Source organism: Corvus moneduloides, chromosome Z (assembly GCF_009650955.1).
Source record: "Corvus moneduloides isolate bCorMon1 chromosome Z, bCorMon1.pri, whole genome shotgun sequence".
NCBI lineage: Eukaryota > Metazoa > Chordata > Aves > Passeriformes > Corvidae > Corvus > Corvus moneduloides.
In genome coordinates, this window is record NC_045511.1 from 24,034,694 (window position 1) to 24,060,229 (window position 25,536).

General features: G+C 41.3%; 1 protein-coding gene across 7 annotated transcripts in view; it reads left to right on the forward strand.

Annotated features, from left to right (window-relative positions):
* Positions 1-25,536, forward strand: part of LHFPL2 (LHFPL tetraspan subfamily member 2) — a 121,120-nt gene that overhangs the window by 89,865 nt on the left and 5,719 nt on the right. For 6 of the 7 annotated variants that reach the window (XM_032096611.1, XM_032096612.1, XM_032096613.1 and 3 more), the window contains one exon: positions 12,933-13,711. In XM_032096611.1, the coding sequence (XP_031952502.1) occupies positions 13,282-13,711 (430 nt within the window). In that variant the 5' untranslated portion in view covers positions 12,933-13,281. Of the gene's footprint in view, positions 1-12,720; positions 12,743-12,932; positions 13,712-25,536 lie in introns of those variants that run through there. The other variant, XM_032096617.1, reaches the window with a different exon arrangement.

The window sequence follows — 25,536 nt, forward strand, 5'->3', positions numbered from 1 at the left end:
TTGCATTTGCTTGTGGTTTAAGTACTTTCTGCTTATTGTTTCTTTTTATAGCTTCCTGTGGAAAAAAAAACCCTTAAACAAAAATATGAGTTTGAAAACAAGGGAGAGGATTGTTTTATTAGGTATGACTGTGACCAGCATACTAATTTTACATTTCAGACACACACATCTGATCTAACCTAACCTGTCATGTTTGTTTGTTTGACAACAAACCAACCAACTAGACCATTTGTATATGATCTTGTTGTAACAGGTCATAAAAAAGCCAAAATTTGGTACACAGAAGTTTTTCCACATTTGGGGAAAGGAGCTATGTGCATTTTTGTTCTTTCAGCATATTTTATTGCAGTTTCTACTGTTTAAAGCCCTCTTGCATACAAGACAGTGTCTGTGGAATACAGAGGATTGGGGTGTGCACATCCTGCAAGTGGTATTTGGTTGCAGTGCAGTGCTACTGTACAACTTCTGCAGTTTCTTATTTCAGCCTGCAGCTGGGAGACAAGCTACTGAGCATATTCTAGGTAAAAGGACTAAGACTCTTGAGAATTTTTCTGATAATTTGTTAAACACCCTGCAGTGAATACTGATGCTCTTCTTTTGTAACTCTCTGTATTTTATAAAAGCATTGGAGAGTTCAATACCGCTACAAGGTCACACTGCCAAGGTCATGATCATGATGAGCAAATACAAATACTGCTTATAGGGCAGGAATCGCCCTAAGTTTGGTTTTGAAACTGTACAAAAATAAGTAATATTAATAAACACCATACTAAGAAAGAAGAATAAAAAATGATAACTTTGCCATCTAATATCTTCTGCTTTCTATGTTCCCTTTCACTAAATAGGATAGCAGATTTTGATTGTAGTAAAAAAGGAACAAAGTAGTTCTTTCCTTTTTTTGGAAAAAACATGCACAGTAAACAAATGTGAGTGTTCTTGAAGCCAATGACACACACCTTGAACACAGAGGAACACAACTGCCACCACTTGTGGCATCTCCTGCACCAATTTGTCTCTTCCAGTCCAGAGAAAATGGAATTTTCTGTGAATTTTGGTGAAAGATAAGCAATTTTTTCTTGTGCTCTATCCAGAATTACCCAGACAGCATTGTAAAATAATGCTGCAAAACAGGCATCACCTGCTGTGCAGATGACTCCAGCAACAAAGCCAGTGGTGACAGCTTCACCATCAAAGACTGGTACATGCTGAGTTTTTCCAAACAGAAAGGCAAGCAGCTGATGTGGATCTCAGCCCTACGAGAACCTGCAAGGGCACAGAGCACAAATTGCAGATGTGAGAAGACAGCCTGCTGCCAGGAGGCTGCTGCAGCACTGCTGGCAGCTCTGACCTGGCTGTTCACATGTACCAACTGGCCTTTGGGCGCATCCCCAGGACCATCTGCTTGAAGAGCCTCTCACTTCTGTCTTACAACAAAGCCTTCTTTCTAGGAGAGCTACTGAGGAATCTAGATTTTGCAACAGCAGTTACATCATCTCAAGCAAATTGGTATTTTCACAGCTCAATTCAGATGAGATCATTACCCAAATGATGAGTCAGTCCCGTTAAATCTTTTGTTCTGGCTGTGCTGCAAATAGACCAGGCTGCACCAAAAAGCTTTGAGAGCTTTTTTCTGTTACTCCTGCCGTTGTGAAAGCTCAGGGAAAAAGTGATCACACAAGCAAGGACTCAGACGCTTCATTCAGCCTTGTTGAGTTTTGGTTTTTACCTTGGTAATTTCTGGTTTACCCTAGTAAAGTGAATGCAGTGTACACCAACCAGTGTATTCTTGGAATTTATCCTATGCAAAACACCAGATGGATGAATTAAATTGTAAAAGGTAAACAATATCCCAAAAGAAACAATCCCTTATTTTTACTAAAGATGGCATTCACTGAACACAGATTAATGAATTTTATTTCCTGTTTCCTGTAGAATTGTATTCTCTGACATAAAGATAAAAAGGGGAGCCTGTTGTGCCATTTTGGCACAAGAGATGACAAGCTGATGATCTGCAAGTGTTGTAGACACTGCTCATCCAACGGTGCTTGGAGACTTGCAGGGCACTGGATGTGCATTGAAGCTGGTTTTCTTCCTGTTTGATTTATTCAGTGGATTATGGAATTTGTTACAGTTTTAGGTTTTTTTCTTAGAGCTGTGAGATGATAACTTTTGAAGTTTACCTTTAATGTAAGTATTTTTACTGGTTAACTATAAATAAAATAAGAATTTTATCATCCTTAATCTTTTATCTGTCCAAATAGATAAATCTCCTGATTTGACTTTTATTCGGGAAGAGTGTAGTTATTTCATAAGGATATAATGTTTCCAAGATTTTTTGTTACATATATATATATATACACACAAGAGAAAACTTCAGCTGTGTCAGATAGCAAAGCAAGATTTTACACATTGTTGGAGATCTGAAGTTTAATAATGGGTAGCAGTCATTGGAAAACATTTCAGTACATTAGGCAATGCTTCACTAGAAAAAAACTTCAAAAATTCCCCCCCAGCCTGTTTTATAGATTATAGTGTTGGTCTTTCTGCCTGCATGTTTTTGTCGTCTCTATGTTTAAGTAGTCTATTTTGATTTGTTTTCTTTATTTTCTCTCCCTTGATGCTTTGGACATGTCATAACTCTGTTGCTCAAAAGTGAGAGAACATTGGGCTAAGCATCTTGGAAAAAAACCAAGCAAACCAAAAACCAGAGAAAATATGGTTTGTTCAATATTCTGGTTTGGCTAAAATGGTTTTGCTTATTTGATTGCATTATCTGAACTTTTAATTCTGCAATCTTAACATAACCAAATAGACAAACACTGGCAAAAGAGTATGTCCTGTTCACCTGAGATAAAAGTAAATACTCAAGTAGGAAGTTTGTTCCAGGTTGGGGATTCTGAGTAAAATTCTGATAAGTTTAAGTGCATGTCTAGTCTGAATGACCATATTTTTTTTCAACTTTTTACATGCTATTAATGATTTATTCAAATTTAATTATTTTTGCCTCTGATAAAATAAGTTTGTTTTTAGGAGAGCATTTATTAGGAAACAGAAGATAAAATTTACCATTTGCAACCATTTGTTTTGAAGAACCAGTTAATGCTAGTAATAGTCATTATCAACATACAGAATGCAGTGAGTGCACTGTTTAGAATTGGTTTGAAACAGCAGTTTCTATGATGGACAGTTAATGAAGCTGTTTCTTGTACCATACTTTTAATTTCGCCATGAAGTTCTATGCTTACATAGAACTTGAAGTGCTACAAGGAGATCTAATAGATAATGTTATATGTAAAGATAATTTTCAGAATTCAGTTAAACGTTTGAAACTTACAGAGCAGACGGATTTCCATAACGCTTGTAGTACGCAGGGACTTTTTTCTTAGTGATAGCTATCTGTCTATGCCTTGGGAGATCTTCAGATATGCAGGTTTGATTTTGATTCATTTGCATTTCCCAATGGGAAAGACATAATGAAGAACTTTCCACCTTTTGGCAACAGTACAATCCGACGTCACCCTCCCACTAGTCTGTAGACTGCATTTGCTTTCAAAAGCATTAATGTTGCTGAAAACTGAAAGCAACTAACCAACCCAGTACATAAAAAGGTGGTCTGCTGTGAAGGAAGTCCACTCCCTACAACCTAGTGGGACCTGTGAATATCTGTAGCTTCATCCTCTTCAATGAGGTACATATGTGGGAAATCATCCCCTAAAGATGTTACAAGTAAATTTATGTTCTTCTCTGAAGTACAAGTGGGAAAAGCTAGTCATAGAGGTAAGTGTGTTTCTTTGGAGGTGAATTTCTTTGCAGCTATTGTGCAATGTTGCTGTGGGAATTGCCTATTTCAGCAGTGAATACTGTAGGAAAAAATCACAGTTTAACTAAGCCATTTCTCAGTGAGCAGAAAATCAAAGTCACTATTGGAAATGTGACCATGTCCATGGTCCGCCTTTGTGGAGAAGGAAAAGTACATCAGCATGTGGTGTGTCAGGGCTAGAAATTCAAAGTGACACAGGAATAGCTGAGGTTTGTGTTCAAAGGATGACAAGAAAAGTGTTTGGCACGGTGCGTGACTCTGCAGAGTATATTAAATCCACAAAGTTTTAGGGTTTCTAGTGGCAGCATTTAGGTTCAGTTCCCAGTATTGCTGCAGATTTTGTTACATGAGTGAGGAACATCTCATCCGGAGGACTGGGATGGTTATTTATACCTTCTTCCTTTTGTTTTACCTGTGTATTTATATGGCAGTAAGGTGGATCATTACCAGACCTATATGCATATCCCCACACAGGTCCAGTTTTAGTTTGCACCATTAAGTGCTTCTGTGACACAAACCACATGATATCAGAGACAGAGGCATCACAGCATTTTCAGAGAAAGTCAAGCCGAGAAAGATGCACTTTTTTCCCCCTCTACAAACATTCATTTTCGTGGTTGTACACATTTTAAGGACAGAAAAGGACTGTTAACATTATCTAGTCTAGCAAGTCAAATTGAAATAAAACAAGCCAGAATTTTGCACATGGCTCAGCTTCTTGCAGTATCTCCAATCTTGGCTTTAGAATTAAACCCAGTTGCTGAAATAAATCATCTGTTTATTTTTGCTTCTTGCTCTAAAATGGGGTTTCCAGAATTTCAGTTATTAGTCTAGATTTTTCCAAGCTCTTTGCAGTGAGCTTCCATTTTAGAGATCCCAACTGAACACAACATTCCTGTAATTATTGATAAATGAAATATGCAGTACTGAAAATATTTCAGTTCTTCTCTCTTTGGCCACAGTCAAGAGGTTATCCATTAATAACAACTAAAGCTCATATTCAGCAGATGTGCACACAGATATGCCAGTTTCTGAGTACATTGCCTTTTCCTGGATAAGGGGTTTCTCGTGCACTCTTTTCAAGTTTACTATTATATGTGGTGCCTAGATACTTCAGACATCCTTGCCAGTATAGAAACACGGCAACTCTGATCCATGACAACCCTTTTCAGTTACTTGAGCTACCACTGGTTCTCCTCAGTTCAAGTACAATGAAAAGTCACAGTAAGGGTGTTCCTGTAATGTACACAAGTTTTATGTATTACTGTGCTGAGCTGCTTGTCTGTATTGATTATTTCTGAAGAATGTTTTACTTTCAGTTTGCATTAAGAAGAAGAAAAATGATTACATACATTTTGAGACAAGAAAGGTTCTCCATCTCAACACTCACTGGTATCATAGCAGGTAGCTTGCTGTGCAAAGATCCTGTTATGCCAAAAGTTTGTTCTTTCCTTGCTGTGTGAGTGTTACACATCATGAACCTGGGAGCAGTCGATACCTGTGAGGTGTCTTTCTCTTTAGTGGCATTCTGGAAGGACTGACGTACAAGATTGTTTACAGGCATTTGCAGTGAGTAACAGTGCAAACACCTCTGGGTCCTTCCGCTCTCAAAGGTCAGTCCTCGGGTCTACAGCCTCAGATGTTGTCTCAGCTGAAGAATGACCCACCCCTGGCTGTTCAGACAGGCTGCAGAGCCATAACCTTTGTGGTTGCTCTGCTAACAGAGCCACAAATGTGAAAGGAGATACTGCAATGGCTTCCTTTTGGGAATTAACTGAAGTGATGTTTTCCTTGATTCAAGGAACCAAGACTGTCTGCAGGGCTGTCTGCTTTGGCAAGGGCAAATGAAGAGCCCAATATGGTATCCCATGTTGGCCTAACTTCAATAGGCACATCCCATAGGTCCTTTCTCTTAGGCTTGTTTGTCTAAAACAGCTTCTCTTCCCTCCAGTTTGAGAGGCTGTTCCTTCCTAAACAATCCTCAGATCTTTGATCTGCTGTGTTTGTTAGGCTTTTCCTGAGCTAGTATTGTCTTTTTAGTAAGCAATTCCCTAGTTTGCTGAGAAGTGTCACAACTGAGTCATTCTTTCCTTTCCTGCCTGTTTTTCTCACTAGTCTCATATTACACAATAACCAACATATTAGTATAATAAATATCTTAATACAATATTAATAAATTATTAAGAGTAGTTCCAAATCTGTCACAATGAACTCATGGGAGTGAACTGTTTTTTACAACAAGCACAGATTCCAAGTGTTTTTGTTCTGATGCTCTAGCTTATGCATACACTATTAAATATTTAAATAGCCATAGTCTGGCTCCCTTTTAAAGTAAAAATCCTTTATATAAAAATAGCAAGGATTTGTTACTACCAAATATTAGTAGTTCCTTCCTTCTGACTTCCCATTTTCCTCCTAACCTCCTTTTTTTTTCTGATCAGGCTCCTTTAGAAGCTGTAGTTAGGAGTTGTAAGAAGTAATCACAACACAATGAATATTTGAGTCTGCTTGACAGGTGTGATAATGTAGGTAACCAAAAAAGGGGGCTTCAGCTGAGACTTTTGAAGATTAAGACTTCTGTGAGCTAGTGAGAAATCAAAGTAGGAAAGGAAACTCATGATTCTGCTCCCAGTTGGTAAATTCCTGAGCAGTTAGACTATCACTAATTGTAGCCAAGATTGCTCCCTTAGTGATGATTTTTGATGTGATGTGTAGTTTTCTCCTGAGAAGCAACAATAGAAATACTACACATTAGCTTTTCTTAACATTGTAGGCTTTAATAAATTTTGGAATTACAGAGGATTTCAAGTAAATTTTCAAAACACAATGTAATGGCTGCAGAGTTAAGGAATTTTGTAAGTCAATAAATACAGAGCAATGGAACAAATCTCCAGCTTGAGAGGTTGTGGTTCAGAGGCAATGATGGAAATCTGAGTTAGCTTGATCCCTTCTTAGTGGGGGCGGGCAATAAGCAAAGTTTTGTCTGGATAAGGAAAGAGGGAAATGAATTCTGTGTTTAAACCTCCCCTGCAGTTGGTCTGAAAATTTGGAAACTTTCATTCTTGTAGTGATTTCTCAGTGATGTATTGACCCCATTAAAGTCAGTGGGAGTTTTGCCATGGCTTTTAATGAGGTCAGAAAAAGAATAGTACATTTCAACTGCTCTTTTTTTAAAAGTTGGAAAGAAGTTTTATATTTGTTTCTTTTACAGTGATGTATTCTAGAAACAAATCCACCTGTAATTAGATGGCATACTCCACATCATTTGCAAGATGGAATGGGATAAACATCATGTCTAGCTTCAGGAGACCAACAGTCACTGTCAGAATTCTTTTATTTTGTTCTATATATTTATTTTTCACTTATTGTTGTACATAATATTTGGGCACATGAGGGATAGTTTAATTTAAATTTTACATCTACATTCCTTTGGTAGGGAGAGGCTGAAGTAAACAGGGCAGTTCAAAGGACAGACAAGGAAATAGAAATTTGATTAGCATACTTCGGTGAGTTTTGGCTACTTTGAAAAATATTTTAGTTTTCCATTTCACATCTTACATTGTGCCAGCAGGAACATCATCATAAGTCTACATTCCTTCCATTACCAGTGAAATTAATCTGCTTAGTCTGATGTGTTTTCAACCACCTGCCACAATAATGCACTCATTAATATACCCGTGCAGGTTTAGAATGGTCAAATATTCATGAGATATGCAAATGTTCACTCTAATTCAAAAGTGGAGACTTATCAAAACTTTGCTCTTTGTTCTTCAACTAAAAAGGTCTGCTCTGGAATGTTGTTTAGGTAGGCAATAATTTGATGAAAATACGTAGGTCAATGGAGAATCCTTTGCTTATTCTCTGCTATTTGTCTGAAGTTGTGCAACCACTTCAGCTTTAAAGAACCTTCTCCTGTTTTGTTATCTGACACTGAGTGTTTTTGATGACTTTGAAATGTGTTATATTTAAAAAAACAAAGGAAAGACACAACGAAGTGTCCTTCCCTCTTTTTGGTCCAGGTGCTTCCTGTGGTGAGTATACAGTGCTTATCAGAAACCAGTGCCAGCAGAGCCCCTTGTGGTCTGCACAGAGAGCCTGCACCAAACTTTTTGGGACAGCTGGTCTTTCCTTAAGTACTAATCCTTGTCCCTGTTCTCTTGTGACAGAGGAATGTGATGATTGTACCTTTTCTTACGTTTGCAAGTCACCTCTAATTGTGTGGGGTAGAAATGCAGAGGTGCACCTTTCTATCTCCTGAGAAATGCTGCTTGGTATCCACTCCACTACTTTGAAGACTGATTGGATGTTGGCAGAAACCTGCCATCTCCTCCTGAACAGCAGTTCCTGTAAGAATGGTGAGAGGACCAAGTGGGAGGAGAATTTTATTTACCAACATTTATCACTTATCCAGGAAATGAACCATATCTAGTGCTCATACCACACAGTCTTAAGTGCCGTCCCTCTTACCTCAGTGGTTTGATGGCTGCCTCATTCTGCCAGGCAGGGTGAGCTCACAATTGAATAGTTTGCTTGTCCAATAACACCTAAGGATGGAAGCTTCTTAAAGTGGGAGCTCCTGTCAACCTGAGTGGGGGTCAGCTTGAGGTAATTGAGTCTTAGTGTGTGAGCCTCTTTCTGTTTGTTTTAAATAGTGGGTCAACACCAACACAAATAGGAGCCACTTCCACTCTCATAGTTCAAAGCATATTGAGAGAGTTTATAACTGCTAATGAACAACATTCCAGAGAAAGCAGTACCCAAGCTTCCAAGATTTGCACATTTTGGGTTATGAGATGCTCAAGCTTGTGTATTGTAAACAAGGTTTAGAAACTCCTCCATGTAGTTGTACTTTGGACCCCAACAAACTTTAGAAGAAAATGTCTAACTGTGCTTGGATTTATTTTATAAACTGGGATGGCTTCAGCAGTCTGTGTGGCCTTCCATTCAGCTGTTTGCTTAAGCCAAGCCAAAAGCCACTTATCTAAAGATGATTTATTCTCACTCTTGAGCTGACAGAACTGGGCTGGAAAGGGCAAAAGCTGAATCATAAGCCGCTGACTTTAGTCAAATCGTAAGGGGAGCATGAAGGACTGGTCATAACATTGTTCTGCAAGGTACTTGTGGTGCTCTTGTACACTGCTTGTGTGATACCTTTTTAAAATAAACAGCTGTGGTATGTGATTGACTCAGATTTGAACTTTGCAGCTGTTCTTTTCTATCTATGGCTGGTATGCCAAAGCAAAACCCTGCAGCTCAACATCTTTAAAATCAAAACCTTAATTCAAATATTATAATTTGGATCAGCTTCTCACTTTCTGGTTTTGGCAGTAAGCAAAATGGAGGCAATTTTGTTTCTTTATCTAGTTCAGAAAAATAGATGTTGTTTATATACTTTGAATATAGACGTACTGTGTAGTAAAAGGCAACAGTTGAGTAGTCCTAGCTAGAGATGTGAAAGTATGACTGGAGGCAGTGTATCTGGCTGTCAAAATTGAATCTGAAGAGAAAGAAAGTTTTAGCAATGTTTTACGTTGGTTTGATTTGTTAGATTAAAACAGCCAAAAGAATTTTGCGTTTGAGAACTCTTATTCTCTTTGGATGTTTTGAGGATCTGATGTTTTCGTTGACATCTATTCACCATGTTAGACATCACTTAATGCAGTGAGCATGAGCAGGGTTCTGGTAGCCAGGTAAATGAAGCTGAAGGTTTAGTTTTGACCCATCCAAGAGCTGTGCTGTCGAGACAAGGAATGTGGATTAAATGGTGGGCCAGAATGGCACTGCCAAGACCCTCGTGCTGCCATGGTGTGTGGCTCAAATGAGCACTTGCTGTGCCGGGCTGTTTCCAAGCATGGATGGCCTCCTTCCACACCAGTGTTGTTGAATGTAACAGTAAAAATAGGGGGAGGCCCAAATGAGTACAGGGTGAGGCTACTTTTTGTAATCTGCTTCTTCAGCGAGAATTACTTTGAATGAGTTAATACCAAAAGATTTTTGGGTTAAAGAACCACTGTGTATTTTGAATTTGGGTTGTCAAAGCAAATATTTTGACAGTCGGTCAGAAGTGGATACTGAGTGGCATGCCGTGAAGAACATACGGTTCTGTCATGGAAAAAACTTGTTGAGGGATGGGAAACTGAGAGGAGGAATAAACAGCTAGTTTTCAGCCTTGCAAGGGCCTGGTTTGAGTTTCTGCTGAGCAAAAATAATAAAAAAAAAAGCAGGGGGTGAGCAGAGAGAAGCTTCATGAAGCACAGTTGTTTAGCACAGCCTGTAGCTGGAAAGGCTTCCATGTATGGCACAGACATATTGTTGGAGCTGCATGAGAGATGGTTAGGTTCATTGCGAAAGCCACAGAGGGGAGGAGGTTGTTGGAAGGAGAAGAGGGAAGAGGTTCTTGGGGAGAAAAGGTTAGCTACATAAATGTGACTGAACTGGAACTTGTCTTCAGTACTTAATCGACAATCTTTCTTCACTAAGTCTCAGAAAGAAATGCCTCTGCCCCTCCTCTGGGCTCACCATCCTACTGTATATGTTTTTGTCTGCCTGACAAAAAGGACTTGTAGGTGAATGGTACTCTCATTTCAGCACCTCACTAGTGCAACAAAAAGCTTATGCAGAAGTTCTCCCGTGGATAAGGGTACATTGGCATGTGTATTGGCTCTTGGTATGTTTTGCACCAGAATAAAGCACTCGTTACCTCAGAAAAGCTGAATTGTACAGATTTTATTCAAAACTAGAGTATTTTCAGTTGAGCTGTAGTTCTCAATGACATCTACTACCTAACTTTTAGATGCTGCAAAGTTTCCCTTAGCTACACAACAGGGAAGTGAACTCCTGAGATTTGACATGACCTCCATGTCAGCTTAGACCGGCTATTTTGCTCATGCAGTGACTTTTCTGGAGATACTGTCTTAAAATCTTCCTGTGATTTATTGTGCTTACATTTCAGTTGGGAAAGAACCCCATGGTCTTTTCTTCTAGTACAGCATCACATGTTTGTTATCAGTGATACGTTTTTATGGCTGCCAGTGTTCATCTAGAATTTCCACCTACCTAAGTAAATACGAACTTTGTTTTCATCTGTGTTCCATAAACGGTGTTTTATATTCAGCAGTACAGAGTCAGCAGTAACAGCCATTATGGGTGTTCAGCTCTTATGTCCCTTCCACCTCACTGAAAAGCCTTGAATTACAAAGATGAGGAGTTCATATGGGTGCAATTCTTGCAGAAAAATACAGATTTGAGAGCTTTTTGGAGCATCTTTCAGAAAAATAAAGATATTTTCAATTAAATTCTCTTTAATCACATAGATGACATCAGAAGAATGTAGATTTGTAGTGGACATTTCCTACATTCCAATCATTATTTAAAGTGGAACTACTGGGCAAATTAAGTTTCTTTGGCAGACTGACACTTCAGCTCTCTGTTATTACAAAGGGTGTATTCAAGTCATTAGTACATCAGGTTGCTTGAAAACTTAATGCTCACTGCCCTCCCGCCCCCCCCAAAAAAAGGAAATTAGTGGAACTGTTTTCCCAGTATGACTAAAAGCCCTTTTTTAAGGCAATGCCAAAACGCTGAACTACAGGAGACAAATTCTGTTATTGCCACATCAGCTTTAAGCCTCTTACACCGAAAGAATCTGCAGATCTAGGTGATTCACTACAACTAGTACAGGGGGGAGTAGAAATTGCTGGATGAAATGTTGAATGTGTGAAGCTGTGTGTGTGTGTTTCATTTTGCATTCAGTGGGACTAATACTTAACCACCCAACTCAGAACTCCTAAGAAATTAAATACCAACTCCATGACAAATCTAAAAACAATAGTGGAGATTACTCTTTTTCTGGCTTCTGGTGACTGCAGCAGCCCAGCAGTGAGGTCCAGATCTGGTTCTTGACTCTTGCCTCCAGTTCAATGTCGGTATTTGGGGTTTTGTGAAGAAGACTTGGAAGTGCTACATTTTCATCATGGAGGGGGTAGGTAACATGAGGGCATTTCCTGCTCCCACTCTGCCTTCAGGCAACACAGTTTCAGTTCAAGAGCAGAGGCGTGTGCAATGACCTGTTTGTTATTTTGAGGCCAATATTTGGATAGGAGTTGGAAGTATAGTGATCTCTGCCTCTTGTACTAAGATAAGTGTAACTCTGGGAATGTCATCAGCCACTGTTGAAAGGCACTGCTATGGCTTGGGGAAAGCCCTGGGGAGCATTTTGCTGCAGTCAACAGTTCTGTGGAAGAGGGGAATTGAGGGGAGTTAGGAAGCTCAAGGCTGACCAGCAACCCCTCTCACTGCGGCTTTTGGCCACTTGGCAGTCGCTTTTCCACAGATTCCTGTTTACAATGGCATAAGTCACCAGAAGCTGCCAGTGTTGGATGAGTTCAGGATGCAGTTCATGATGAGGTGTGTGACATACTTGCAGGCAGATTGTTTTCCTGAAACACTGGTGCAAACCTTGATCCCACACCCAGGGAGGCACCACTCCTCGCAAAATCCAGGCTTCAAAGGGGTCACCACATCACAGGGTGAGCTGTCTGCAACTGTAATCTTGTTCACCTCCTCTTGAGGCGGGGTTGGCTAAGGTGCAGTCAGCAGAAACCCGGAAGGTTGGAACAAGGTTTCTTCGTTGCCCCTTGCACCTAGGTGCCCACAGCGTGTGGAGCTGTCTTCAGCCTCCGTCCCAAAGGCGGGCTGTGCTGCCTCCCCAAAGTGAAGGCAGGAGCTGCACATCTGTGAAACTGCTTAAACGTGTCCAAACATTTTGCTGGGTGACTGCCAGCACCCTTGGTAATTTGGACCAGAAGAAGATGATGGGGGTGTGGTGGTAGGAGTGGGTGGGACCGCTGGGTGTGTTACTCAGACCTTTGCTCACAAAGTGTTTGACAAACAGCCACCGTGGGAGAGGGCACAGCAGATACTGTAAGTATTGGCAGTGGGGGGAGATTAATGTCTCCCCTGTAACAAATCAGGGAGGTTTCCAGCAGGCTCTGTTTGACCAGCCCTTGTTAGAGCTTTGTATGTTGGTGTAAATCTGCACCAGATCTTGGTTTGTTGTGGGGATGGAAATGACTTTTTTCTTACTGCTGATGTGTTTTCTCTTTTCTTGTAGGTGTGTGATGTCGAACAGTGGGCAGTCCTTGTAGCCACCCCCACCAGCCAGCAGTGTCATGTGCCAGTATGAATATTAAGAAAGAAAAGCATACTTCATAGCTCATCATCCCCAAAAGAAAAAAGGAGGAACTAAACAGAGAGAACAAATGATTGCACTGCTTTCAAAACTTGGGGCTGTTCACTTTTTCTCCTGAGAAGCTTCATCTCAGCCTTTGTGAGAGAGTTGAGTAAATAGAGCAGCCACAGTGATTTTCTTAGGGTTCTTTTTTCCTTTTTTAATTTAATTTTTTCTCTCTTGTGCCTGGATTTTAAGAGTACTGCACTGATCACAAGCCCTGGACATCAATATGTGTCATGTCATTGTAACGTGTCGGTCGATGCTGTGGACTCTCCTGAGTATCGTGGTGGCTTTCGCAGAGCTCATTGCCTTCATGAGTGCAGACTGGCTGATTGGCAAAGCAAAGCCTTCAAGCTCCGAGGATGTGGACAACAGAACGGGGGGGTCGCAGGAGCCCTACCACCCAACACTGGGCATCTACGGGCGCTGCACCAGGATCTCCCACATGCAGTTCTCTAGACGAGACACACTTTGTGGTCCTTACGCTGAAAACTTCAGTGAGATTGCCAGTGGGTTCTGGCAGGCAACTGCTATTTTCCTAGCCATGGGAATCATGATTCTCTGCACCGTGGCATTTGTGTCTGTCTTTACTATGTGTGTGCAGAGTATTATGAAGAAAAGCATTTTTAATGTCTGTGGGCTACTACAAGGGATTGCAGGTATGTGCACTTTGAGAGCAACTAAAATTTTTATTTTGGGGGTAATTCAGAAGAAGAAATACAACAATTCTGGCCTGCCTGCAGGCAGACTGCATTAGGCAGACCCAAAGCAGTTCTATATGCTGGTGTTTATTCAAACGTAACTGAAATTTATAGCTACACAGCGTGTAATACATTGACATTGGCAGCAGAATTGCAGCCTGATGTGTGCCAAAATGAACTGACCAGCATTGCTTTTGTTTGCTGTTCATTTTTTTCCTCTGTTTGAGTTTCTTTCAGTTACAAAAGCTTCTCTCCTTTGCTACCAGCAGAGAACAAAGTTAATACTCATATTTAAGGCAGTCTATCTCCCTCTCAATACTTTAGTAATTTTTCCATGGACTGAAGGCAGTTCCCTCAGTGTCTCAGAGGCTTCACAACTGTGGTGAGAGTAAATACCACCCCAGGGCTAAGAACTGGTTGAAGTCACACACCCAGTTCCTCCAGCATTTCATGCTAAGCAGCCTCGTTCAAAGCTGTGAGTTTAACAAGTGATACCTTGAGATAAACCTTCCCTTTAGCCAGCTTATTGTTCAGCTGCAGTTACACAGCCCAGTGAGCTTGTCTTTTCACTATCCAAGGGTCAGCTGTGCTTTGCCTGAAAAGATGATTTTGTTCTAGAGATTTGGTGTTTCTGCTTAAACCCGTAGATTTTACAGAGATTAAATGATTTAGTAAACCAACCCTGAACAGCCTTAGTTAGAGAAATATTCATTTTTCTGTACTTGCCAGTGAGCTATGGGGAAAACCTGTCTTATACACAGGTTTTCATCTTTTGTGCTCTCTGTGTTTGTGGTCATCTGGAGGAGGAGAGTGATCTTTTGCCCTGCCTCTGGCAGCCCTCAGAGACCTGTGAGGAGGGAGAGAATCAGCAGGGCCACCTCCTCTTTCTCTCTTGGTGGTGCTCTTAAGCAGATGGTTTCAATTCACAAAATTATTTAAATACAACAAAAATTAGGTTTTAACTTGTTTTGCTCTAAATATGAATCCAGCTTTCCCCCTTCTCACCTCCACTGAGGTGGTCAAACATCTCTGTGATGGCTATACCTAAACAGGAGATGTAATGATAGATACTCAGACCTTTATCTGAAGCTGGATGGTTTCATTTGCTTAGTTGAGACCTAACATAATCTTATTCTAAATACGCATGGGAAAGTAGGTGAAAACTGACTTTACTGCCTGCTGCAACCCCCTAGAGCCAGCGTTACATGCCAGGGACTGGCTGATGCTGGCTCCTGAAGCACTACCTCGGTGGCTCTCACCATTGTCTACTCCATTTGTCTTCAGTATAGAAGTGTAACACTTATTTCATGTCACCCACAATGTGAGGTTTGTGCTTCTGGAGCAGAATTAGGTCCCTAGATTGGCTAAAGATGCTTCTGTTCATATGATGGCATACAATTAGCATGTCAGGGTCCTTTAGATGAACATGACAGGTTTTGCTGTAGTCACTCCTGGTATACAGAATTTGCCAGAAGCAGTGTGACAAGGCAGCAGCTTGGCAGTGCAGATTAAGTCAGGGGAAGTTGTTAGTTTCTTGCTTTCTTACTCTATACTTCAGAAATAATCCATGAGTATTTTTCCAGGAGATGCACTTACTGCTTGTTTTCTTTTGAAAGGGTATTTGTATGGGAGAGATTGCTTAGTAGCATAAATAGATCTTCGGCATGTCAGGTTTGGGTCTTTTGAAAAGATAACTTTACTTACAACTCGGATACCATCTCCAAATACCTAGTCTATCACCTAGGATTAGCAGGTAGTAGGTACTGGTGTCTTAGAATAGCATTCTGGAGACCATGCTTTTGTGAGAAAATACATGGTAAGACTGTTTTATGTTTTATTATCAATCCAGCTGTACACATAATGGGACTTGCAGCCTAAAACATTGAACAATACAATTGACAAAGCATTTCTTATGTGTTAGGGCATAGATCAGTCCTTCTTGAGTTGTAGTGAGCATGGAAGCACTTCCCTTCTTACAATTCAGACAAATGACACATCATGAAACTGGGTAGGAGAGAGGTCACCTTACTGAAACCTTGCTATGAGAAGTACGCCTGCCAATATTTACAGCCAGGCATCTCATGGCTCACAACTCATTTTCTTAAGATTAGTTTTATTGGGTCCACTGCTACTTTTGTGCCATTAGCATTACAGCATCTGCTAACTTAGTTGCAATTATTTTCCTTATGACTAATGGTGGCTGCTAATTTCAACTTTCTCAGTTCCTGAGTTTTGAAAAATGCTTAAGCAAGCTGCTCAAGAGGGACTGTTGTCAGCATGGCTAATTCATACAGGGATTATGATAGATAAACTGATGCCCTGACCAGAGAACAAGATATAACCCTGCCTTAATAATTTTAAGCATAACATCGTTCTTTCAAATGTGAACAATTGTGTTTTTAATAAGCATAGGAGAAGAATTCACAAAATAATTTTGTTAATCAGCCTGTATCAGTCCCATATTTGCAAGTATGTCAAACATCTCCTTTTCAAAGATGAGATGCACACATGGTAGAGTCATCTACAGGAACTCAGGATCTTGCAGACTTAATCTCATTTAAAATCTCTCTATCTTTGCAGTAGAGATTTAATATAATTAAAAACTTACAACAACATCATTTATTCCTGGAATTCATCACGACAAAACAATAACAGACACCGGATATATCTTCCCAGTCTAGCAAGACTGGTTGTGGATGATGCCTACGGTGAAATTACAGAACAGAAAGCAACATCTTTTCTGTTATGGCACTTGCACAAATGTGCAAACTCTCATTTAGATCAACAGGAGGAAGCCATGCACATATGTAGACTATGGGGATTTTTTAAAATTATTTTTGTGGCAGAAAATGAGAAATACAAAGCCGTAAAGGAAAAAAAGATGGCTCTTGTTTAAACTCCTGTAATTCCTTTGTTACAGAGCAAGAACTTCTACCACTTACTTTCAGACTGCAGTGCCTTTCATTCTGCAGCTGTAGAAACAGTAATCAGTAGCCCTGGTTTTGGAGATGTTTAAGGATTGTTCCATCTGGATAAGCATCTTTTCTCTGCATTAGAGAGTGCAGAGAACAGAGATGTGTAATTGAATAGATAATTACTATCCAGCAGCAAGAAGACTTTCATTTGTGTTTCTTTTTAGGGAAAGTATTCTACTTTTAATCTGTGAATCACTTGAAATACAGATGCTAGAGGAGGAAGGATATTATTACATGCTAAATGACAAGAATCAATTCAAAGTAAATTTTCACAGTAGTCATGTAGCTGTAGGAAGTAAATAATTGGTGATCCCCTACTGACATACGTTGGTATGTCTGCAGTGTAGTTGCGTATGTATTTACGAATCTTATTTGGGCTTCTGTACTTCACTTTGTTGCTAAGTAATATAATATAAACATAACCTAGCCTCAAAGGAGGGCGAAGAGAGCTTAGGACAGAGCCTAAACCAGGTTCGGCTTCCATCTCTGGTAGTTTCCTTTATGAAGTTCATAATCAACAACTTGGCTTCTTTTATTGGCCTCTGCCATAGCTGGGCAGACAGAACCCCTTCCCCACAGCCAGTGCTGCCTGACTTGCAGCTGAGCCACAATGCACCAGCAGCACCCTGCCTGCACACCCGGGGAGGAAGCTAAATTAGCTGCACCAATATTATCTCAACCACAGAGCTTGAGCAAGCCCCTGTGTTTTTTTGTGGGGAGATTAGAGCCTGCAAAGGCTTTGGGGAGAGCAGTGGGGAAAGGGAGCTGACATGTCAGGAAGGCTAATGGGTTTGGGAGTTCAGGTTTTTTTACTGGTGTTTTGCCATGCTGGAGCAGGGCTGCCTTGCCAGGCACATTTACCAAAAGAAGATAAAATAGTTCCACTTCTCTAAAGTCTTTCTGGGATGCTGATGGCTTCATCTGGAAGGCTTCTCATGGGTCACTCCCTTCCTCTGTTCACTGTCCACTGTCTGCTAGCTCAAATGGGGCTTGATTAAACTGTTTCCTGACAGAAGCATGGGGGAAAAAAGCATGTAAAAATTGGGTTGCATCAGTCAGAAGACCAGCTGTGTCCCAGGTGCACACCAAAGAGTGTCTCTGGTTTATTCAGGTGAATGCATGGATGCATTTTGCTGTCGTGTGGCTTAGCTGGCTGTGTCACTGGCAGCTGCATCTTTAACAGGTAGGTGTCCAGTCAGCTGAAGCAGAGGTTTGTGTTTTCAAAGGCTGCTGCAGGCAGGCCAGAGAGCATTAAGCTCCCTTGGAAACTTAGTTGAAGCCTGTCTGCTTGGGCCCAGCTGCTGCAGCTTTGGGCCTCCCTCTGTCACCCCAGCAGTTTCTCCTCCAGCATTGCTGGGGAATGACTCAGCTTCTTCTTTTCCAGGGTCTGATAGGCTTTTTTTTCCCCCTGACACTTGCCCTGCTCAGTCCCAAGCAATGATAGCTCTCCCACAGTACTTTTTCTTCTCAGGTGTCTCACAAGCTCTCCTGCATTCTTTCTTCTGACCTTTTAATGATTTCCCTCTATGACTGTCCCTGTTTTCTCCTTTTCTCGGTGTCTCAGAGGGTTCCTCCATCAGAAGTTGTTGCAGTACCTGGCAATAGTTCAGTTCCAGGAGTGCAGCTTTACCCTCAAATGCAAGGAAACTTCTCTGCAGTTTTCTACAATGAAGAGGTGAAATTGATTTTCAAGCCAGCTGTGTGTGTAACAGTCTATCTTTGCTGCTGAAAGAGTTTGTTTTATGTCTCTTGGGCTGAGTTGTTGTTCAGCCTGTTACACTTGCTTGGCATTGTTTTCATTTTGGGAGGCTGGGTGATAAGGAAGATGGCCTGAGCAGAGTGTGATAGGAGCCATCTGAAGGGGACAAGGATCTGGAGCTGCTTGTGGGGTGGGTGAAGTAGGATCCAGCCACACAGGGTGGGCTTGTATTGTGTGCAGCCATGGGACTGCAGAGTCCTGGCTGCTGGAAGGTAAGGAGGCCAGTGAGTTGCGGAGGAGGAAGCTGAGGAGGAAGCGGGAGGTCAGCCAGGCCTTTCATCATAGAGGGGAGAAAAAGCAGGAGACACAAGTTGAGGTAGAAGGAGCATGAGGCATCTAGAGCTCTTCCATGCTCAGAGCGTAACGCAAAAAGTATTGGTAGTTGGAGCATAGTTTAGGACATTCTTTTATAGGTGGCATCACCCTGTACAAAAGCAGTACAAAAGAGAAAGAGACAAACTGGTGAGTAAGGAAGAAATCACCTTGTGAGCTCACATAGCCTGCAGACAATGGAAGCTGTTGCATGGCCAGGGACCCAAGCAGCAGGAGAGCAGAGCAAGAGTTGGTTTTGCCCTTGAAGGCAAGGAAGCTTCTTGTTTGTCTTTCTAAAATGCAGAGCATGCATTTTTCAAAAAGCATATTTCCTCTTTGGATTCAGCTCAGAGTTCTTCTTTTCTGATGCCAGAATTCTGAATACTTGGGGTGGGAAGAAAGTAAAAAGGGAGGGGAGAGGGATTTCTGATGGAAATCGTGACAGTCTGAACTGCTTTTGCTGTCTGCGGTATAGTGCTTCCTGTAACCTATATGGCCCAATGCCAGCATGATATCTAATACACACTTGGCTGCTGAAAGTTCAAGCAAAGGGGACTGTTGTCTTGGAATATGCCAGGGAAGGAAAACTGAGTTCAAGTGCTAAATTGCTATTGAGCCTGAAGGAGAGCATTAGTAACTTCAAAGAAATAAAATGAAGATTTCAGTGTTCTGTTAGATTCAGTTGTCAACTCATCTCCTGCGCTATCAAGGTAGGTACTTGGAAACCAGTAGACATGCAGCAGATTAAAATTAATAGAAAAATAAACAAAAATGTCAGGTTTTCAGTGATCAAGTTTGGCAGCTGATTATCTTGGCAAGCATAAATCTCTTCCAACAAACAGTGCTTAATGTGAGAGAGACTCTCATGCTACCCACTGAGAAACATTTTACTGTGCCACATGTGCACACTGAGGTCTCTTACTTCCACCAGCACAGGTGAGATGCTGAGCACTTCTTTACACCCCTGCCCTGGTGATGTGGGAAAGAGTGCTGGTGACCCCAAGAGGCCATGGGGATGTCAGGAGGGGCACAAGGGCTCTGTTTCTGTCAGAGTTTTCATTCCAGGCCTTCAGAGCCAAGACAGATGCTGCTGTTTGTATATAGATTGCAAACACAAGGAAAATATTTAAACTTAGCAAATGCTGTGTTCTCACTCAAACACAAGAAAAAAAGATGAAAAGAGCTCTTTTGAGAAAGGGGGCTAACTTTTGCTTATCTTCTGTCTTTGGTGTTCCTGATGTGGTGGTGAGGAAATACGTGGATTTGAGTTTTTTTTCCTTACCCAGTGCAGATGCCTTGCACTCTGCTGCTGCATAGCTCATGAAGCCACATGAAATTCTCCCCTTCCTGCATCTTCATTTGCCTTTTCCTTCAGGCTGATTCCTCTGCAGCTCCTCTCCCCAGCCCCCAAAGTGAGGTTTTGTTTGTACTACAGGATCAGTATTGAGGAAAGGTAAGGCCGTGAAAGAAGTAAGCTGCAGCCCTTTTACCTCTGCTTAAGCTAAGGCAGGTTGTTGTTTTGGCCTCCCTTACTGAGCTATGGTCATATTTCATTCCCTTTCTGCTAATCCTGCATAAGTGATTGGTGGTTTGGAGGGCATGGCACTCATTAGTTGAACAGCAGTGGAAAAGGTTATGGTGAGTGGTAGGAAATATACTGGGTCTTCCCCTCTGCTTCTTTCAAATAATCTTTCATGGACAGAATATTTGGTATGGCCTTTCCTTCCCTGATTCAGGAACCTCCTGGATTTACCACCCACAACTGAATTTCTCATTTAGCAGCGCTGACTTGAGTCTTTTATTGGGTCGTCCTAGATTAAAAACACTCAATGCTTTATTGGGTTTTAAGGTAAAATGTGAGAGGTGGCTGTGCCTGATCAATGGCCCTGTGAGAGGAGAGTCTTTGTTTACCTCTGTACTGCTGAAACTTGTGTACATTTGGGATTTCCCCTGTAAGGTTCTTTATCTTGACTTAGTTGCTGGGTTGACAGCCACCACACAGGAGCCCCCAGAGTGTGGTGAGTTCACACGGCTGACAGCCAGCAAAGAGGCAGCAGTGTAATTTCAGGGCTTGGGACTGATTTTACTTCGAGTCTGCACATTTTCTTTCCTCCCAACTAATGGGTACTCTCACCACATACATAAAAATTATTAAAAGCTAATGGTGAATTTGCCCTCCCCTCTCTTAAAAACAGCAGTCTGCAGGCTCACACGTTGCTTCAGAGAAGTCTAAGCAGTAAGGTCATACCAATATAAAAAACGACCCCCAAATTCCCCACATCAAGATAATAAACTGAGTTGTTTTGTGGGTTTTTTTGGGGGGTAGTTAAACATAATGGTTGAGTGTCCTACAGGTAGTCCCCTACACTGTATTCCTACCTCTGTTTCCAGATCACAACAGCACTAATGTCATCAGATGTTTGCATAGGTTTGGTTATGAATAAGTATCTTCGACTTGCATAATACATGGAAAAAGAAACATGAGAGTAGGGACCTTATCCTCTTCCTCAGCTTGGAGAAGGCAGTGGTCAGGGAACAACTTTTTCTTCTGGTAACTGCATGCCCTTATAGTACCCTGAGACTTTCTAAAGGGAAAAAAATCCGAGCGGCTTTTGAGCCATCAGCTGGTTATAGTTTTAAGCTACTAATTCTCCTGCCTCAGCTTAGGATATCCCAAGTACACTGAAATCTATATATGTGAGCGGCCATCTGCAGTGATTGTAGGTATGAAGGTATAGACCTTGCTTCAGTGCATTGCCTGCTGGCAGCCCTCCCCGCCTCAACAGCCATGCTTCCAACTTACCCCAAAACACATTGGCCTGTGTTATCTTGCACCAACTGAAGTGTCCAGGTAAGCTTTTAAAGCACTGACCTTCTTAACGTTGTGAATTTTTCTTTTGTTTCTTATGCAGCATTTCCAAGTGGGCCAGAGGCCATTTCCAATGCACTAGGGCATGCAAAGTCTCCCCTTTCCTTCTGGACAAAGACCTACTTGCCTCTGGTCAGCTGCTTGTGTTTGGTGGGTCTGGCAGCCATCCAAGGGGGCTGAAAAGCAACTTCAGAGGCAGGTCTGGGGCCCTGTGCTGTGTGTACTGTAAGCAGTGTTCCATTCAGCATCTCACCCTTTTCCTATAGTCAGTGTGGAGTGCTAGAAGCACCATGTCAGCCGGCCTGAGCCCACCTCTTGAGCTCTCATCTGGTTATAATGGTATTACTGAATCACTTCACGGGCTGAAGGTGTCTGTTGTGCAGCTGCCAAGTAGGAGGTTGTCCCTTCCCCTGTCTGTCAGCGGGCAAAGTGATCAAAAGTGCATGAGTGGTAACCTGGTAGCATCCCTGCTGGGTTTGTCAGGGAAAATTTGCATATGGGAAAGCCTACTTGGCTTAAGCTAGAGTAGTACATTGGACAGAAATTTAACACATGAAATGGCTCAGGTAGCATATTGATGCATGTGCAAATGTGAGCAATAAAGGCAGGGTGCCTGGCTGATGCAGTGTCTCTGGACTGATTCTTAATCTCCTGTGGTTTTGCAGAAGATGAAAACAATCAAGATCGATGCCACTGGGGATGCAGCCCACCTACACTGCACTGCAAAGCTAGTCCCTCGCTGCTTTTACCCTTTTACCCTTTTTCTCTTCCTCTCAAAATGATGCTGCTCAGTTGTGCTGCTCCATAGGAGCCTGGTGCAGTGCCACCTCATTGATCACGGCTGCTTAATTTCCTGTTTCTTCAGCAGTATTTAAAAGCTTCTTTTACTATTTTGCTAGGAAATGAGTAGATAGTTTCAGGCTTTGCAATGGAAATTGGCTTTGTTAGTATATGCTCTTGTTTAATATGGCACAACAACAGCTGCACAGGAGACTGTCAAAACTAAATAGCATGCCTTCACTTGGCTAAACTACCCTCTGCCTACCTCCTGTCTCAAGGGTTGCTTCCAAGGAAGAAAAAAAGGTTTTCCTCAGATCTGACCCCAGCATATAACATGACATAAAAACATCCACAACGAAAGGCTGATCTGTTGGTTTTCCACAACGTTGACCTGGCAGCACTGCTGCAGTGTATAAAAACCAGGAGGAGCAATAGCTTGCTGCAGCTGCAGGCCCTTGAAAGGGGACAAGTTCTTGGTGCACAAATACAAAAAGTCTTCTCCTATAGGGAAAGCATTAATGAACTGTCTTCTGAAACGTTGCACAGTCATGCAGTCTGCTATATTGATGTTCTCGGCATGCTGTAAAGTTTTGCTTTGGTTTTTTAAGAGAAAGGAGTTGCTTTTACACCATTTAAGTAAAGAATGCCTGATGGTTAATTGGCTGCTGTAGTCAGGAGATATGTAGTAATCTAATAATAACATTAAAATCTAAATCTCATAAAGGCTTCTTTTTGAAAGCAAGTAATTAGGGCCTGATAATAAAAGGTTATGTGGCCAAATTGCCTTCAGTGAAAGATGTAAAAATGTTCTCTACTGACAGAACTTACACTAAAGAGTTATAGATGAGGTGTCTGGGTAAAAAGTCATTTGAATAGTTTTCTGTTGTCATTCCTAGGCATCTGGCAACACTGTGTGACATTCTTTCAAGCCTCTGTTTTGAGGATTCCTAAGAGGAAAAGTAACTGAGAACTGGCAACAACCAACAAAAAGGAAAATGTATTTTTGAAAAATTATCATACTGATTTCAGTAAGTGGGATAGTGCTAATTAAAAAGTAGGAACAACAATATGTGTACAGCAGATGCTGCAGTCTCAGCAGTGCAGGTGTGCCCAGAGAGGTGGTTAAATCTAGAACACGGCAAGCATGAGCCCTGTGAGCCTGTAGAGGAGCACAGTGGAAAACAGCTTGTAATGTTTTCAGAGTGAATTTGTTTCTCCCAGCAAGGTGAACAAAGAGCAATAATTCCACAGGTAGATTGGCTTTGAATTAAAACTAATTTATTGTTCAGCAGCATGAAGAACTGAAAATATTCATTGCAGAAAACTTCTTCAGACAGAGCACTCAATTTTTATTATCTGTTCTTTTTCTTGAATATTGGCTTCTTTTCAAAGACACAGGCATGAGCAAAAACTAATTTATTAAGAAAAATAAATCTCTATCATTAATATTTACAGTCCTCCTGCCAGCTATGTCTCAAGGCAAACCGTCAACAGAAGATAGTTTTTCTCCTTCTTGTCCCTCTGCATCCATGTTTCCAGGAGCAGTGGGGGTTCTTTTTGAGGGGTGTCTGACTGCAGTAGTTGAACAGTTAAGTGCTTCGGTTTGCTGGCTTCTATTTCAGACAATTTAGGCAATGGTTTGCACTGTTGGTAGGAGCATCATCTGCCTGTTTTGTTCAAGCTTTAGGAGTCATTGAGATGGGCTCTGTGACTGTCTCTTCTGAGGGTAGCAGGAGGCAAAGCTCCTCTTTAATTGAACATTCCTTTCTGGGTGGATCGGGAGAGTCAGGAAGGGACCCTGCTCAGCTCAGCCATTGCTCTGGATATCGGAGATTTGAATATGTGATGAGAGGTCTGTGCCTCTCCACTTGCTGTTAGCATGAATCAAAGGAGTGTCTTTCTGCTGTGGGTATGTTGAATTGACTTAATGGAATCATCTTTATTTACTTTCCCTGTCAAGCAGGAACCAGTTATTAATGAAATAAGAAATTACGTTAAATATTAGAAGTAAGGCTAAGAGGCTCATGAGAAGCTTTCTGTCTGCACTGAAATGGAGTAGTAGCAAGGAGGTTTGGTAGTGAAAATACTACTTTTTTTTTTTTTAGTTTTATTATGCTGGTCCAGTATAGGAGTTACAAAGACCTGTTCTTCCTGTCTATCTATAGCTATCTGAAATCAGGTACATACTTGACTGTATTCAAATCCATAGTCAAGGCTTTCCTCCAGATTTTGTTCTCATCTGTGAGAAAACAGCTGAAGTTTATCAAATTATGGTCTTTTATAGTATTTATTAGATTTATATATCCAGGAATTTTCTGTACTTTTTAAAAAAAGTCTAAGTCAGTGAAGTCCTGATGACTACATCCGGCAGCAATGCTGTGCCTTTTGGAAGCCTGAGTTTTGGGTAATGGCTTTTCAGCTTGGGGGATACATTCCATTAACCAATAGCTTTCAGGAGTTTCTCAGTGCTCTAGTTCTGATAAAAACTGATGGATGTATCTTCTTGGTCCTGCTTGTGACACTCAGCCATAAGACAGGTTTGCTGTTAAACACAAGATGTCTAGGTTTGTGAGTGATGGAGTGGTAAGCTTAAAAAACTTCTGTGTTGGCAGCAGCGATGCTGGCATTTCAGATTCGGCTTCTTAATTCAGTGATGGTGATTTTTACCTACCAAAGGGCTTGTGATCATAAGAGAGAGCAGCAACTGGCCCATACCAATGTGCAGTCAGAAAGATACATAGAGTGGTCATGCCAGCTGCGCAAAACAGGAAACTAGTGATGAATAGAGGAGAAGGAACTGCTAGTGTTTAGTCTGAAACGGCAGCAGGGCTCAGCAGGATGAATGCACAGCTTATCCAGGTCTGTCCAAGATAAAGCAATACTTTATACTTAATGTATTTGGCCAACCAGCCAGGAAACACTGCATAAAATTTGTCATTGGTTCTTAAATGTAAGCAGTGATGAAATCCCTCCACAGAGAATGGATATCACTCACTAATGGATTTTGCCGCCCCAAAGAGTAATGACATTTAGGTCATTCATGCCCATGGTGTTGTGTCATTATTAGAAAAACGCTGGAGGAAGGACT